Source organism: Vulpes lagopus, chromosome 4, assembly GCF_018345385.1.
Source record: "Vulpes lagopus strain Blue_001 chromosome 4, ASM1834538v1, whole genome shotgun sequence".
In the NCBI taxonomy this organism is placed as follows: Eukaryota; Metazoa; Chordata; class Mammalia; order Carnivora; family Canidae; genus Vulpes; species Vulpes lagopus.
In genome coordinates, this window is record NC_054827.1 from 73,848,589 (window position 1) to 73,866,852 (window position 18,264).

At 35.7% G+C, this 18,264-nt stretch overlaps 1 protein-coding gene across 1 annotated transcript in view; it reads right to left on the reverse strand.

Annotated features, from left to right (window-relative positions):
• The window catches only part of ARSK (arylsulfatase family member K), a 41,423-nt gene that overhangs the window by 9,942 nt on the left and 13,217 nt on the right, over positions 1 to 18,264 (reverse strand). The window contains exons 2-5 of the mRNA XM_041751096.1: positions 16,318 to 16,499; positions 7,984 to 8,266; positions 4,673 to 4,844; positions 1,503 to 1,727 (exon numbers count right to left, since the gene is read on the reverse strand). Of these exons, the coding sequence (XP_041607030.1) occupies positions 1,503 to 1,727; positions 4,673 to 4,844; positions 7,984 to 8,266; positions 16,318 to 16,499 (862 nt within the window). The remainder of the gene's footprint in view (positions 1 to 1,502; positions 1,728 to 4,672; positions 4,845 to 7,983; positions 8,267 to 16,317; positions 16,500 to 18,264) is intronic.

The window sequence follows — 18,264 nt, forward strand, 5'->3', positions numbered from 1 at the left end:
GACTCAAACAGTACATGTTAATCATATTAGGTGATAGGCCAACTAAGCATAGATAGAGTAGGACTTACTCTATCATTGTACATAATGGTCAATTGAGCTGCTATAGTCAGAAAGACAAAATGGCAAATATCACTATGAAATATATTGAGGGAATACTGAAAAAGAATCATCCCAACCTTTGGTGATCGTTTACAGTTTTGGTCACTGTCCTTCAAGAAAACAGAACAGGGCTAAAAAAAAAAAAAGTTCAGCAAACTTGGCAATGGAGTGGGAAGACTTCTACAGGAGGAAAAACTTGGAGAGGAAACTGTAAAGAGATGCCACTGTCCGGAAGCACCTATTCTAAGATTATAAAGGTGATAATAAGAGAGACACAAACCCACATAATCATGCATACCCTTCTTATCAACACAGAAATGAGGAAGTAATAGGGATTGCCTGAAAATTGATGGAGCCTGAGTGTCAGAGATACAGCTAAGTGTGATAATTGCTTTGGGATATAGGGGAACCAGCAAATGACAGTGAGGAAACTGAAGAGGTAAAAATATCATCAGGCAAAAGAATGACAAAGAAGTGTGATCAAATATACAAGAGGTGATGTAAAATAAAAGAGAAAGGGAAAAGGCACTGAAAAAAATTAACCATAAAGAATTTTAAGACCCTGGAATAGTCTTTAGTTAAATGAAGGAAAGTCCTTGTAGCAGAAGGAAGGAGATAAAAAGGAACTTTCTTACCTCTTTGGTTTTCAAATACATGTTTCTTTCACTCTTTGGTATACATATATTAAATATCCATATCTTATGTTGCGCTATCTTTTTCTTTCAGCAAAATCTATTTATAAATAGGTGGTACTTTTTGCACCTGGGGGTGCCTTAGAAGAATTTCAGTAGTTAAATGTTATTGAATTTAAAGTAGTCTGCTAAATTAGATAGAGACTAATATTTCTATGTAATTTCATCTGAATTTGCTGATGGTGTGATTCTATTACCTGCAACAAAAACTGTTAACTACCCCTACCCAAATATTGCCGTCCTAGACCTATGGTTATGCATATAGACATTAAGAAGCTAGTAAAGTACTTAGCACAGAACAATCTAAAGATTCTGAGGAGAAACATGTTCATACTTTTCTAAAACTTTAGTTTTAGATGATTAGTTGCAAAATGGATGGAATAATCCAAAAGGAAATTACACTTTTGAGAGATGGTAGTAGAGAATCACGTGATACACAAATCAAATCTATGAAGTTACGAACCTGAGTATTTTCAGTGGCTTACTGTATACAGTCATGTCCTTAGTTGTGAATATTTTGAAGGGAAAAATGACTAGTATATGAAGGCTACAGAACTTGAGGAGTATTAGCCTCATTTTTCAGATGTAGATTTGACTCATAGTTAAAAGAATTGTTCAAGGTTATGAACAAGTTGGCAAATCTCTGACTACTTTGCTTATTCATTTTCCAACATTATTACAAATAAGTATTTACTGAATTGTGTTACTTACCAAGCATGGTAGGGTAAATATCCACAAGAGAAACCACATTTGATACTTGTAGGTTGGCCTTAATTCCTGGTCCCATCATCAGGAGTGGAATGTGGGCGCTAGCTTCATACATACTCATTTTATAAAACTGACGATGTTCCATGGCTAGCTCTCCATGGTCTGAGGTGTATATGACAATAGTATTCTGAAGAAGATCTAACTGGCGAAGAGCTAAAATAATTTCTCCTAAGATACAAATCAAGACAAATCTTAATTAGCTTTTAGTTTGTGTTCTATCACAGTAAGCTTGTAACAACCCTACTTTGCAAGAGGATGCTTCTTAACATCTGAATGTTATCTAGTGTTCTCAAGTACATTAGGCCAAGTTTCATGTGTCTGCTCCTCACCTGACAGGAGAGGAAGAAGAAAATACAGTACTGAAAGGATAAGTTTCTTTATTTGGAGATCATGCTGGCTTGGTTTCTGTGTTCCTCTCAGAGCTTGGGGGAAAACTGTTTTCCCCCCGTGGTGATTTAAATGAAAAAAGAAAGACAACTCTAGATGTCAGCACTGCACTATGTCTCAGACAAAGAAGGGACTGATGTTGCCACCAACCCACAGTTTCTGCTCCATGGGGGTCAGAACTCTTCCTCCCTGCTCCTCTTTCTTCCAAATCCCCAACTGACAGATTAGATTTACCATATTGGGTAGGGCATACCTGGACAGTAATATTTCTCTGACTAGTTCCTGTCTCTTAGTATCCTCTTCATGGAATCAGTAAGGCACAGTCTACAGAGAAGAGTCATCCCTTTTGGCAGTTCCTGAATCTGGCCTACAGGGGACTATATTATTAAAAACACAGCTGATTCTGAGGTCCAGTCACTGAGACCCATGGTTCTATGGAGTTATTTACAGAGTACAGACCATCAGAATCTTTCAACTGGGCAACTCTAACAGCTTCCTAATTGGTCTTCTTGCCCCCGTCCATACCGCTTCCCTAACTCTGGTACCACTTGGGGGGCTGTCTTTCTAAAATATCTGATCATGTCATATCCCAGCTTAGAACTTTTCCAAAACTTCCCATTGTCTAATTCTTTAAAAGCTCAGCAGCCTCAACTGCCCCCTAGACCTTTATCTTCCATAGTCCTAAACTACTTAGACTCCCTGAACTAGTAATAATTAGGTTAGACTTTCTTGCCTCTGTACATTCTCTTCTTTCTTTGGTGTTGAATGCCTTTCCCCCCACCTTCTATGTGACAGATTCCCATTCTTCTTTTATGACCTGGCTCAGGCATTATTTCCCTGGTGAAACATTGCCTGCTCCTCCAGGTGGACTGAATGGCTGTCCTTTAAGGCCTCTACAACTTGTGTTCTGCTGGAATTCCAACAACGTGTTACAAGGGCTGGTGTTTATACTCATTCAGTACATGTTTGCTGAGTGCATACTGTGTTCTAGGCACCATGGATGCAAAGCTAGGTACTTAAGATGCTATCTTGAATAAGACCAAAGTCCCTGCCCTCACAAGGCTCCCCTCATTCAAGGGAAGCAGACAGTAAACAAGTAAATAGACAAAATAATGTAAAAAAGCAAAGGGAAGAGCATCCCAGGCAGAGGGAAAAGCAAATATAAAGGCTCTGAGGTGGAGCAACAAGAGCTTAGTGTTTTTAATTAAAGTGTGATTTCTTCATAATATTCAATTAGCATCACCAGAGCCCCAAATAATGCCTGATCGCTAGCTAGTAGGCGTTCAATATTTGTTGCGCAAACACAGTGAACAGTAAAAATACACGATTTGGTGACCAGACTAGTGTGGCTATGACAAGATATGACATATTTCATAAACTTTGTAAGTTGAAGTGATCTGCTGCATATTTTCTCTAAGAAACTTTAAGAGGTATTCCCACACTCTTGAAGCAACATTATGTATATATAGTATTTCACCTTAGTAGATACAGATGAATGGTAGCTGCAAACTTTCAAAGTGATTTCCAGAGTGCAAGTGGGTGAATATTCACCAACATCAGAAAATATGAAAAGCAGTTCAACCTTTGTGTGGATTTAGGATTAAAAAAATTTACTTTAAAATCTCATTTGCATTTAAGATTGAGTACTTGGAAAATCCTTAGGGCTTTTTTTTTTTTTTTTTTAAGATTTTGTTGATTTATTTGATAGAGACAGACAGCACAAGCAGGGGGAGGAGCAAGCAGAGGAAGAGGGAGAAGCAGGCTCCCTGCTGAGTAGGGAGTCCAACGTGGGGCTTGGTCCCAGGACCCTGAGATCACTACCTGAGCCAGCCAAAGGGAGGTGCTTAAAGGATTGAACCACCCAGGTGGCCCTCCTTAGGACTTTTAATTCATATTATATTTGGTAAAATAATTTATCCATATATATTTTTTGCTTTCTGCTTTATACTTTTCTATTTTTGCCCAATGAATGCTTTTTAAGAAATAGCCCATCACTTGTTCACTCTCAAAATTTACTTTGTATAGAAGAGGTACTTTCCATACTTCACTAATGCAATTTGTTCCAAATTATAGCAAAATATGAAAACAACTTGTTAGAAAAATGGATTTTTTTTAAAAACAGGGGGTCTTCCAATCTAAACTGGAAACTGCCATTAACTCTACAAGTGAATAGGAAAAACACTTTCTTGACCGTCCTCTTCTGGGAGCACATAGGGTTTTGAGCTAAACTAGGGAAGGAAATTCAATACGATTCTGGACCAGAATACACATGGGGAAACTGATGTTAGGTTTAGTTAAACCCTGCTCTAAAGGGCCTGGGAAGAATGGTTTTGTTATCTAATTATTTCAAGTCTGGGAGAAATCACAAAATTCTCATGTGTTACATATATATCTGTGTTTGGTTAAATACTGATTCCTGTTTAAAGCAGGTAAAAAGTTTTGTGTCAAGCAGGTAATAGCCTTCTACGATCCTGTCTTTATCTATGAAAAGATCTGAGCATTTATGAATTATTAAGATCGAAAAAGCTTTTTATTCCACAATTAATAGTACAAATTATCCAATTTTTATATGTCAGGATTTTGATTATTCCAAGCCTTTAGCATCAAGCAACTGTTACAAAACATTATCTGAGGCAGTTCATACAAGTCACCAACCAGTTTGTTGGAAAAATATTATACCTTTTTTTCATTTAATCGCTTATTATTATATTAAATATACCACCTACCAAGCATGGCATCTGTCTCAGCACACATAGCATAATAAAAGGCTCTAATATTTTTAATTTCCTTTTTTGTAAACTTTCCAGTGCAGTTTTTTGTGTAAGAAGAGTAATAATCTACAGGGTGCATTTCTGACAGAGGCGACCACTTTGGAATTTTGATGGCATCATAAGAAACCTAAAAAGGAGAGAAAAACAAGGTAGTAATATTCTTTTCTTCCAACAAGTATGTATGGTGAACTAGACAATGCTTGATTACTTAGGATTATAGAAGAAAATAGTTACGAGTTATGTAAAGAAAATAGGAAATCAAATACATGGTTAGGAATAAACTGCTATTCCCAGTAACAATGAAAGGTGTATATTAATATCTGTAGACATAGTGAGACAGTTGTGAAAATTATTTTTATAAATTTACATGACAGTGAAAAACATGAGGTATATTAGACAGTATTCTAGTCCACAAAAAGTATCCAAGCTTTTTAATATAGTGTGTGACCGACTCAAAATTCCAAACTCAACAACCTGAGATTTCCGTTCCCAATAGTTCACCTGTAAAATTGCCAATATCTAGTGAGACAGCCAAATGTTTGCTAAGAACGGTACAACTTTTGAAAACACATGAATGCTTATAGTCTTGGTGAAAACAACACTAAGCTTAAGTCATATACTTTTTTTAGTCATGTAACTAAAAAAACTCAGGTATCTACTTACTGTTTATTTGTAAGTTATCTGCTTCAGTTCATTAGGCTAGTACTAATCTTTCAAGATAGAACCAGTTACAACTTTTTATTTATTTTTTATTTATTTATTTTTTATTTTTTTCAGTTACAACCTTTTAGAAGACATGAAGTATCCACAATTTTGATATTATTTCCTTTGAAATAGGATTCACTAAACAGCATTTCTGATTAGAGGTTTTTTTTTTTTTTTTTTTTTTTTTTAAGATTTCACTTATTTATTAATGAGACAGAGAGAGGCAGAGACACAGGGAGAGGGAGAAGCAGGCTCCATGCAGGGAGCCCGATGTGGGACTTGATCCCCAGACCCCGGGATCACGCCCTGAACCAAAGGCAGATGCTCAACTGCTGAGCCACCCAGGCATCCCTCTGATTAGAGTTTTTAAAGCAACTTAAATTCAGTTTAAGTTGATACCTTTCAAAACACACGTACTCTTCATTTGCATGGTTCAGATGTGCACGGATTTCATTTACCACAGTTTAATTAAATAACACCAGTCCCCCAACAACACAAATTTTAATTACCAAAGTATATTAACTGTGAGTTACCGCATAAAGTACAAACTTTCACATTCAAATACTGCTAGGTCTTTAGACTACAAATCCTTGTATATTACAGATATGTATCCCAATCAGGGATTAATCATGTCATTTTTTTCGAAGTCTGTCAGTGATTGGTCACTGCATATCTTTTATTCAGTATGCATACATATAGCTACGTGTGGAGTTCTGCTATCTCCTTGTCTCCCAGTGATAACTCCATGTGACATTTTACAAAAATGGATAATCAAAAGAGGGGACTGGTCAAAAAAGATGAATGTACAGGGACGCCTGGGTGGCTCAGTGGTTGAGCGTCTGCTTTTGTCTTAGTGCTTGATCCCGGGATCTGTGATCCAGTCCTGCATTGGGCTCCCTGTGGGGAGCCTGCTTTTCCCTCTGCCTGTGTCTTTACTTCTCTTTGTGTCTTTCATGAATCAATAAATAAATCTTAAAAAAAAGATGAATGTACAGTAAAGAAATAAAAAAGTAATAACACTGTACATAAAATATGAATCAAACATTAACTAGACTTACAGAAAAAACTGCCAACCTGGGAATGTTGACACTGCCATCATTTGATACACTCTAGTTATGCAGCCAGAGGAACTTAGTGAGACACACTCACTGATAAAAATGGGAAGGTCGGGATCCCTGGGTGGCGCAGCGGTTTGGCGCCTGCCTTTGGCCCAGGGCGCGATCCTGGAGACCCGGGATCGAATCCCACGTCGGGCTCCCTGCATGGAGCCTGCTTCTCCCTCTGCCTGTGTCTCTGCCTTGTCTCTGCCTCTCTCTGTATGACTATCATAAATAAATAATAATAAAAAAAATTAAAAAAAAATACTAAAACCTGACCTCAATGGCCTATGCACATATCCCCACTCTATAAAATCTGTGGATTAAGGTCTAGACTTTGCAGAGAATAGCTGTGCAGTGCCTGGATTGCTGTCTGCCTGACACCCTCTGTTGCCCTGAATAAAAAAAAAAAAAAAAAAAAATGGGAAGGTCGTTGCAAAACAATAGGATGAAGATATCCTAGAGAAAGTGACACTGGAAAAAATCCTAGGAACTCAGAGAAGTATATCATGACATTGGAAGTACAAAGGGTAAATTGGAAGGTGAACCACATTTAGAAAGGGATAGGACAGTCTGCCAAGACTCAGAGAAGATGTTTGCCCCAAATCTTGTTACACATTGAGAAGGCAAGCACTGTTCAAATTCTTGATTTTTTACAAAAATGCCAAACAGTTTAATTCTTAATATTTCTAGTGTTTTCAGTTACAGTGCATTAAACATTTTATAAACATAAAAACATAAAAGATGTTTTTATGTTTAAACATAAATGTTTTTTTCTATTTCCCTACACATTTATAACCCAAAAATAAGAGCAATTTAATGTTTTGACAAATGGTTTTAAGAGTCCTAGAAAAATGGTCATTTTCTCAATTGATTATTGAGATCTCTTTGTACAGTTTCAGCTTGTATAGTCACTTTTGCCACCCTGGAACTGTGCCAAGTGGAGACTGCCTGCATTCTTAAGAGAATTGTCTTTTTGTTTGTTTCTTTTTTTCTCCCAAGGTTTTATTTATTTAAGAGAGAGAGAGCTCACAAGCTGGGGGGGGGGGGGGGCGGGCAAAGGGACAGAGAGAGCATCCTGAGCAGACTCTGCACTGAGTGCAAAACCCCACCCGTGGCTTGATATCAGGACCCTGGGACCATGACCTAAGCTGAAACCAAGAGTTGGATATTCAACCAACTGAGCCACCCAGGTACCTGAGTTTCTTTCTTTTTTTTTATAGACACATTTATATGCAAATGTGTTCAACTCATAAGTAGATTGCTCAGTTTTAGTATTTATTTTATCTTTGTAAAATTGCCCCCTTTGTTTTTTGCCAATCAGTTATTGGTCACATTTGATTTGCTAACATATGGAATTTTCAAATTTTTCTTTAAAAGTGATAATAAAAGCAGTGGGCAAGTACCAACGACATACAGCTTTAATGTTAACTTGTACTTTTGAGCACACAATAACATACTTACCTTTTTGAGCCAATAAAGAGATGTGTGAAATGTTGAAGATCCAAAATTTTCTCCTGAAGATGGGGAAGGATATGGATGTGGTAAATTTAATCCCAAGTACAGAACAAATGGCTGAGTGGAATTACTTGCTTCCTTTCTTAGCCAATTTACTGCTCTGTCTGTATTCTTCCAATCTCCTTCCATTACTCTTACTTTAGTCTTTTTAGGGATAAGATTAATCATAGGTCTACCTTCTTGTCTGAGTAAGAAAGCAACATCTCTTGTCCATGCTTCAACACGGTTGCTGAGGAAGCAAAAAGACAGGTGTATTATAAGGTACTAAAAAAGTTTTTAAAAATTGACTAAACATAAATATAAGAAAGCAATATGGAAAACGATTTTTAGACTCAATCATGTAAATGTTCAGGCTCACTACACTAGATCTCATTAAAAGAGTTACTGAGACTTGCAAGCACAAAAACCAGGGAGAAAAAAAATGACAAGAATCAAATAGTCACCTATGTGTTCTTTAAAACTAAGATTGATTATTTTTAAGGGTTATTTTTTCTTATTAGCAAGATATTTAATAAAATAAAAAATGTTTCAAGTTCCTAGTATTTCTCCTAAATTTTCTAGCAATTTGTCTTTTTTTTTCTGTCAGAAGAAAGATAGATTTTAATTTTTATTCCAGTATAGTTAATATACAATGTTATATTTGTTTCACGGGTACAACATAGTGATTTAAAAATTCCATATATTACTCAGTGCTCATCAAGATAAGTGTACTCTTAAAATCCTCTTCACCTATCTCACTCAACACCCCCCCTTGTAACCATTAGTTTATTCTCTATAGTTAAGATTTTTTTTCTCTCTCTCACACGCATACACAATTATTGTTTCTGATGGGATTTAAACAGCTAGAGGTGTCTCAGGTAAGTCTCCTGAATGAAAACATTACAATTCTGGATAATGACCTTGCAAGTTTCAGTATCAGCCTAATGTATTCTATAAAAGGAGAAAGAAATCCATACTCCTTTCCATTAAATGTTCTTCTCTCAGTGTTGTGAGAAATACACAAACTATTTTTTAAAGGCTGTCATCTATCTCACATACATGAACACTCAAAAAAGTCTATTTTAGTGGAATGAATAAACTCTAGCAAATTCAGGTTAGAAGTAAGAGAATCTTTTTTTAATTCATAGATCCATTTGTACATGGATTTTTTTGCCACTGATATAATTTATTATTAGTAGTAGTACCTATTATATGTAATATAAAATATTAATATTAATATACTTTGTATTTTAAATATTTAATAGTTTTTATTATAAATATGTTTTGTATGTAATAATATTAAAAACATAGTAAAAATAAGTTCTCCATTTTTCCTGGCTAACTACAATAGAATGTAGGTATTAGAAGAGCCACCTGGAAGGCTGGAAATATTTAGAGGAACACAGGGAGACTGAATGGATGACAAATTGGATCAATCAAGTATTTACATGAACTCAAAAAATTCATGTAGAATAATCATGGGACTTCACCAGAGACCAAAACATATAGTCAAGGATGAAAAGAATAAAACAGAGCCATTCCAAAGTTGTTATTACTATTTTGTTTTTGTCTTTTTTTACAGAACAAAAAATTTGTGGAGATTCTCAAATTCAGCTTACCAGATGAAACATGCAGGTTATTTTATTCCAGCTGCTTGAACCTGTTACTGAAGTCCTTCTCACATTTGAAAGCTTTACCTTTCATCTTCCCTACAGTAATTCTGGTTTATCCAATGTTCTCCAAAAGGTTTGTACTTTCCTGCTTGGATACCTTTGTTTGGAAATTTCTCCTTCCTGTCCATTTTAGCTTAGTAATGTTCTACTCTATGAAAGCTCATCAAATCTAAATGCTATTAAAACTATATATACTATTTAAAATATATACATATACTATTAAGAAAAATACTGCCAATTACACTAAACAGAACTTTGTAATGTCACTAGGTAAGATGCATTGCAATTTCAGAGATACCTTAAATTGTGAAAAAGGAAAAGGTACCACCTTAGAATAAATTAAATATAGTACTTTACAGCCTTTACTCCCATCCCCTGAAAAAAAAAAATCTGGATGTGATCATTTCCTCTTTTAAACAGAATGCAATATATTTTGCCCTGTACCATAGTTATCTAGACTTTTTTTAACCTCCTTTTTAAAACCACAAGTCTCTTTAGCTAGCTCATATCTGGCTAATGCTAATGTTAAATTGAAAAGTTAAATTTCCCTATTATTGGATAGCTCCAGGCTCTTCTCAAATAGATTGAGACAAATTTCCACAAATGGCTAACACTGGCCAAAGTAGGAGTTATAAACTTCATTATAGGCAGCTAAACATAATATATTAAAGTTTAGTAATTAAATGGGAAAAAAAATCCAAGAATAGTAATGAGATTGTAGGCTCAGAGCTATCCACTAAGGTCTCAAGAAACTGATCTAGGAATTATGGTAGACAGCATTCTGCAGGTAGCCCCAGGGGCTGCTTCAGCCAAGAATTTGCTAATCATCAGAAATGAGAGTACCGGAATAATTAAAACAGCAGCAGACTCTTTCATTATCTTCAATTATCTGAGAATGCACCAAGAATAATGCAAACTGTTGTAGATACTGAATTTCATTAGTGATAATAGAATGGTGGTAGTGGTGTGGGTTCTACAAAAGCTTCTGAAATGACCAAAGGGGGCAGCCCGGGTGGCCCAGCAGTTTGGCACTGCCTTCAGCCCAGGGCATGACCCTGGGGACCTGGAATCGAGTCCCGTGTAGGGCTTCCTGCACGGAGCCTACTTCTCCCTCTGCCTCTCTCTGTCATGAATAACTAAACAAAATCTTAAAAAAAAATTTTTTTTAATTTAAAAAAATAAAATGACCAAAGGAATGGATGCCTTTCTTTATTATAAGGAAAAGAAACTCCTCTTTGGTATGGATAAAAACAATATAAAGGTATATATGATCTTAGATCATAAAACAATAGTAGATATAGATGAGATATATACCAAGAGTCACTGTGATTCTATTGAGAAAGCCTGTGCTTCTAGTCTGGAGGCCTGACAGGGACAGGACGACTGGTATAAGCAGCTCATAGTTTGCTTCACTTTCCTGTTTGCCAAAAGGTTCAAGCTTAAGAATTTCCCAAAGCAATTCTCTCATTTTGGAAGTAGGCCTTTATTTTTCATTTGTTTCAGAGGAGTGAAAATTGCCTGGTATGACTCGGCTTCAGGAAAACATGATGAAGTGACATGGATTGAGAACAGATTAATTTCAGTGGAAGTAGGATGACAGAGGATTTGATTGTAGATTTTAAACTTTCAAATTTTTAGCTAGGAAAGAGAAGACAGCAGCTTATTTAACTTGACTTCTGATGTCATTAGAATGTAAGTTCCCTGAGTTTAGAGATTTTTGTGTTTTGATCACTACTGTATTCCTATCCTTTAAAAAATAGTGTCTGGTACGTAATAGTTGGCTCAATTAAGTGCTGGCTGAATAAAATACATTGGACTATACTTTTGTAACTTAAATAAGGATCATCTTTTAGTATTTTAAGGACTATTACTTAATACTCAATTTTATTATTAAATTGTATTGATCTTAGAAATCTAGTTTTTAAAATGTCTATATAAAATACCTCCAAATTCTTCACACTTCCAAATTAACATGCTCTTTGGTTTTGTGGATTTAGAAATATTTAGCTTTACATTATGTTTTCTCAATCTTTACACTATTGACATCTTGGGCTTGATAATTCTTTGCTTTTGGGCTGGAGGCAGGGTGGGGGCAGATGGTAGGTGGGTTGTTCCGTCTAGATACCAGCAGCATTCCCCCAGTCCTTATTAAATGTCTTGGGGTGGTGGGGTGGTGGAGCGGTGGGGAGGCTTGTCAAAATTGCCCTGGTTTGAGAACCATTGTTTTTTATTTTGAGAATATATTGGCAAGAGAGTTTAATCTGATAGTAAAAAGACAGAGTATTATAGTAATAAACTGAAGAAACTTGTAATTCTGGCTGAAAATACAAGGAGGTTCAAAAACAACCAATTTCAGTGGAAAAGATAGCACAAAGAGTTATAAAAACAACTATTGACTTTGAGAGTCAGTCTCTCAAAATACTGAATACCCCTATTAAGTTTGATATTGAGAGACATTTTTTTCTGAGATCTATTTTTTAAATTGCACAGAAAAATCTAAAATACAATGTGCTATAATTCATATAACCTTTGCAGATATGCTACTAGTAGCATCCTTGACCTATTTGTCAGCTAAATAACTATGTGGGTTCATACAGAACTAATACAGACAGTTCTGAGAGCTTTTTTTCAATTTTATAAACCCTGGTGAGTTATAAAAATTAGCTACAAGAAATTATTATACTGAAAACCATCTCTGATGTCCCAGATATCCACATTAAGTAGCTCTTTTCCTTTTACTGATTTTAAACCATAGGTTAAACAGAACATTAATGTTTATCAAATCATAAGTAGCTAGATCAATGTCATTGTCTTATTCATTTATTCAAACACTTAATTTACACAATGCACCAGCATGATTTTGGCAGTGGGAATATGCATGAAAAAGAGAAACAAGAGTTCTTATTTCTGACGAATAAAATCCAGATAAAATTTAACCATATCATACACAGCATGATAGTTACAGGGAGTATAAGCTGTTCAACCTTAGATTCCTTTTATTACTGGATTGCCTGAGAAAACAGAAAACAATAGGAAATAACACAAGACTGGGTAATAGTATGGGATAGGATAATAAGAATAAATTTTACTTTGGATTAAGCTTACTTTCTTAAAAGTAGAATTTTAAAGAGAAACTTGTGAAACTACATGAAATAATTACCAGTGCAACACACTTTAGAAAAATAAAGGGTTTTGGGCACCTGAGTGGCTCAATCCATTAAGCATCTGACTCTTGATTTTGGCTCAGGTCATAATCTCAGGGTCATGAGATCAAGCCCTGTGTCAGGCTCCACCCTGAGCACAGAATCTGCTTAAGATTCTCTCTCTCCCTTTCCCTCTGTCCTTTCCCCTGCTAAGAAAAGAAAAAAAAGAAAGAAAATGAAAGGTTTATGTAAACATTAAACTATATTCTGATTAAGCCATTTTTATAATAATTTTCCTCCCTTGATTGAATGCTTATTCTGCACCTGGCATTGGTTAAGTACTTCATATTACCTTATTTAATCTTTTTACATAATTTCTGATATTAACTGATTTGAAACTCCTAATCATCCAACGAGGTGGGTATTATTTTTTAAAGATTTTTTTATTTTTAAGTAATTTCTATACCCAACGTGGGGCTCAAACTCATAACCCCAAGATCAGGAGTCATTGCTCCACTGACCGAAGCAACCAGGCACCTCACGGTGGGTGTTATTAATTCCAGTTTTCAGGTAAGAACACTGACACTTAGAGAAGTCAAGTAACTTGCCCAAGGTCACAAGGATGGTAAGCAGGGAAGCTGGGCATTTAACAGTTCTGATGGACTCAAAGCCTATGCTCCTTCTACTTCTGCTTCCACCCTTTTTTTTTTCCCTTCTGCATTACTGGCAGAGTTGGGGGAGAGCTTTTTTGCACAAAACTAGCTTGTGCAGTGATCCAGAGCTAGTGAAAAGCATGTGAAAGAAATGAAAGACCAGGTGCATACTGAGGGAGAGAGAGACAGTGGTATGAAATGAGACCAGAGGTATGCAGGGACTAGATAATACAGGGTCTTATAAACCATTTTGTAGATTTGGAATTTTAGCCTACCTACAGAGGAAAAAGAATCCACAGAAAGATTTTAATTGGGTAAGACACTTGATCAGATGTTTATTTTATTTTATTATTAATTTTTTAAAGATAGATTTATTTGTTTATTAATTAAAAGATTTTATGTATTTATTCATGAGAGACAGAGAGAGAGAGAGAGAGAGAGAGAGAGAGAGAGGCAGAGACATAGGCAGAGAGAGAAGCAGGCTCCATGCAGGGAGCCTGATGTGGGACTTGATCCTGGGTCTCCAGGATCAGGCGCTAAACTCCAGAAGGTGGCGCTAAACTGCTGAGCCACCCAGGTGTCCCTATCAATTTTTTTAATCAGCTGAGCCACACAGGCATCCTGTTCCGTGACTTAATTAATTTATTTGTTTTTATTTAAATTCAGTTAATTAACATAGAGTGTATTATTAGTTTCAGAAGTAGAGGTCAGTGATTCATCAGTCTTATTATAACACCCAGTGCTCATTATATCACATGCCCTCCTTAATGCCCATCACCCAATTACCCCATTCCCCCACCCTCCTCAGATGTATATTTTTAAAAGATCACTCTGTCTGCTTATAGAGAATGGATCAGATAGAAGAAAATTTAGAGGGCCACCTCAATATTTTATGCAGGAGAGGCTAGTGACTTGGTGGAGATGGTAAGTGAATAAACTGGAGAGAGATTTTAGAAGTAGAACTGACAACATCTGGGGATGGATTAGAATGCAGAGGTGGGGAGGAGATGTGAGGGTCCCTCCTGGGTTTGCAGGATTGATATCTTTTAGATTTTGGAAGACAGAAAAGGAAAGACATTTAACATTATCCAGAAATGCAAGACTAATACTCCAATTATTCTAGATTATTTTAGTATCTATTCACCCAAAACTCATACTGTAAGTTTCCAGGGGCTGCAGTAACAAATTACTGCAAACCATGCTGTTTGCGTGGTTTAAAACAACAGAAATTAATTATCTCATGGTTCTAGAAGCCAGAAATTAGAAATCAAGGTATTGGCTGGCCAGTGTTCCTTCTGCGGGAGCATGGGAAAAATTCTTCCTTTTTCCTTGTTTCCGGCATTCAAAATATACATCTGAGGAGGGTGGGGGAATGGGGTAACTGAGTGATGGGCATTAAGGAGGGCATGTGATGTAATGAGCACTGGGTGTTATATTAAGACTGTAGCTGTGATCATTCCAATCTCTGCTCTGTCTTCACAATGCCTTCTTTGTGTGTCTATGTCTTTTTCTTTTCTAATGAGAACACGAGTCATCTAAATTCAGGATAACTTCATTTTGAACCCTAACTAATTACATTTGTAAAAAGGATCTATTTCCAAATTAGGTCACATTCTGTAGTTCCAGTTAGACATGAAGTTTTGGGGAACACTATTCATCTTCACCGTTACTTTTATTCAATTTATTTTTCTGGTTCTTGCCATAATTAATAGCATCATAATCATTCACTACCACCATTGCCATAACCCTTAATTAGTGCCTGTTAGGCAAGAGGTACTGCTCTAAGGCTTTAATATTCTCTATGCCAGGAATCACAAGTGTTGGGAGACTTCGAAGATCATACCCAAGTTCACCAGAAGAATTCATGGGACGCAGCATTTAGTTGTACACATGGCCATGATTATAGTGAAAGGACACAAAGCAAAATCAGCAAAGGAAACAGTATTTAGGGTAAATTGATAGCAAACCAGTTTCAAGTTTCCAGGTGGAGTCACAAAGGGCACACTGTATTCATCCAGTATCAAACATGACCATATGTGTGAAGAATTGTCTATTAGGGAATCTCATTAGTACCCAAGTTGTTACTGGGGGCTAATCATGCAGATACCCTCTGCCTCCCAGACTCTCAGAGGGAAAGCAAGCGTTGAGCATAAACCACATTGTACATCCTAGGTACAGAATAAGTCATTTTCATCAGGGAATACATGGAACACTCCCGATATTCAAGTTACTGGATATAAACCAAGGGCCAGTCTTGAAAGCGGGCCATTCTAAGGATGGCCATCACAGACCTGCTGTGTTTAGTTTTTTTCCTGCAGACCTCATTCCATTTAATCCTCACAACAAAGAAATTAGAGGTCAGTAGTAAACAGAGAAACTAAAGCTCACAAGGAGGCATTCTGATTCCAGATTTCTGCTCTTACTCACTATGCTTGCCTGCCTGCCTTGTTTTTGAGGACATAGTAAAATGAAAAAAAAAAAAAAGTTATAATAGATCGACAGGAGATAACTGACAAAAGCAAGTAGCAAGATTAGAGTCTTTAAAAAAGATTATAAATTGTATTCAGTACATAGTAGACATTGTATAACAAAACTCAAAAATAAAATTTACAGACCTTTAATGCTTAAGAAAAATAAAAATTACCAGCGTATTAGCAATTTTAATATTTTAAGAAGATTAAAGAAAGGCAAAGTGTTAGCCAAATTAATACAATCAAGGGATTAAGAGATTTACTTTCACCTTTGTGGAGAAATAATAAAAGTCAAAAAGGGTACATGTATGTGCTATAGCAGAGGATAGCATATTAGCATTATTATTTTTTTCTTTTTTACCTAATGGAGTGATGTCCTGAAGTGTAGTCCAGTTTGCCAAATTTTTGTGTTCGGTAGCCATGCTTCTCCATGATATCCATCCATGTTGTATAATTTGGATCTAGGCCCTTAAAGTTATTCCAAGATTCTGTTAAGTGAGTGAAGAGGCCACTCCACATTGCTGGGGGTAGTAAGGCGAGAGACTGGGATTAATGTTAAACTTGTTGATTTATTTTAACTATTAAGACAATTACAGCAAGAGAAAAAATCTACTAGCTTAGAGCTCATGCTCTGGGGTAAGACATAACGTGCATTAGGTCCTTCAGCTAACATTTCTGATTGTTACATTGTGTTATCAAGGGGAAAACTCTGCAAGAAGTTTCCATTTTACAGTTGAGTCTTTAAGGCTTATTGGTTAAGATGTTTAAGGGTAAATATAGCTGGAATTATGTACAAAGCCTGTTGGACTCTATATAGGTCTTCTTTCAATCATAAAAATAATCACTAAGTACTTATTTATTTTACAAGTCAGTCCATTGAAGTATAGATCTTTTCCCAACATCCTTAAGGATGTACTGGCTTTCCACAAAAAATTAAGTGTACTACATCTTTGCTGTTATTTTCTACAAGTATGATTGTATCCAGTAAGTCTTTCTTCATGTATTAACAGCCTTAAAGGGATAAATAGACAGTAATACTATAAAAGTAGGGGACTTCAGTACCCTAGATTCAACAGCGAATAGATCATCCAGACAGAAAATCAATAAAGTAACACTGGACTTAGAAATTACATGTTAGACCAGATGGAATTAACAGACATTTACAGAACATTCCATCTAAAAGCAACAGAATATACACTCTTCTTAAGTGTATATGGAACATTCTCTAGGACATGGGAGAGATCATATGATAGGCCACAAAATAAATCGTAATAAATTTAAGAAGTTGAAATATCAGGGATCTTTTCTGACCACAAAGGTATGAAATTGGGAGTCATTTACAAGGAGAAAACTGGAAAATTCACAATTATGTGGAGATTAAACAACATGGTCCTGAACACCAAAGGGTCAAAGCAGAAATCAAAATAGAAATTAAAAAAATATCTTGAGACAAATGAAAATGGAAGTTTAACATACCAAAAACTAATGGTACACAGTTCTAAGGGGTAAGTTCAGAGAGTTAAATGCCTACATCAAGAAAAAAGAGCTCAAATAAACAACCTAACTTTACAACTTTAAGAACTAGAAAAAGAACTAAGCCCAGAGTTAGTAGAAGAAAGGAAAAAACAAAGATTAGAGTGAAGATAGAGACTAAAAAAGAAAATAGAAAAGATCAATAAAACCAAGAGCTGTTTTCTTAAAAAGATAAAGACATTTAGCTAGACTTACCAAGAAAAAAGATGATTCAAAAATCAGAAATGAAAGAGAAGTTACAACTTATAACAGAAATACAAAGAAAGAGTTGTAAGACTACTATAAACAATATATGCCAACAAATTGGAAGACCTAGAAGTGGATATATTCCTAGAAGTATACAACCTACCGAGACTGAATCATTAAGAAATGGAAAATCCAACACACCAATTATGAATAAGGAGATTGAATCAGTAATCAAATACCTCCCAAGAAAGAAAAGTACCAGACCAGAAAGCTTTATTGGTGAATTCTACCAAACATTTATAGAAGAATTAATATCAATCTGTCTCTCCAAACTCTTCTAAAAAAATAGAAGAGGAGGAAATACTTTCACACTAATTTTATGAGGCCAATATTACTCTAATACCAAAACCAGAAGTGGACACCTCAGGAGAAGAAAATGATAGGCCAATATCCCTGATGAACATAGTGTAAAATCATTAACAAAATATTAGCAACCTGATTTCAAGAATACGTTAAAAATGTCATACACCATGATCAACTGGAACTTATTCCCAAGGATACAAAGATGATTCAATATCTGCAAAGCAAT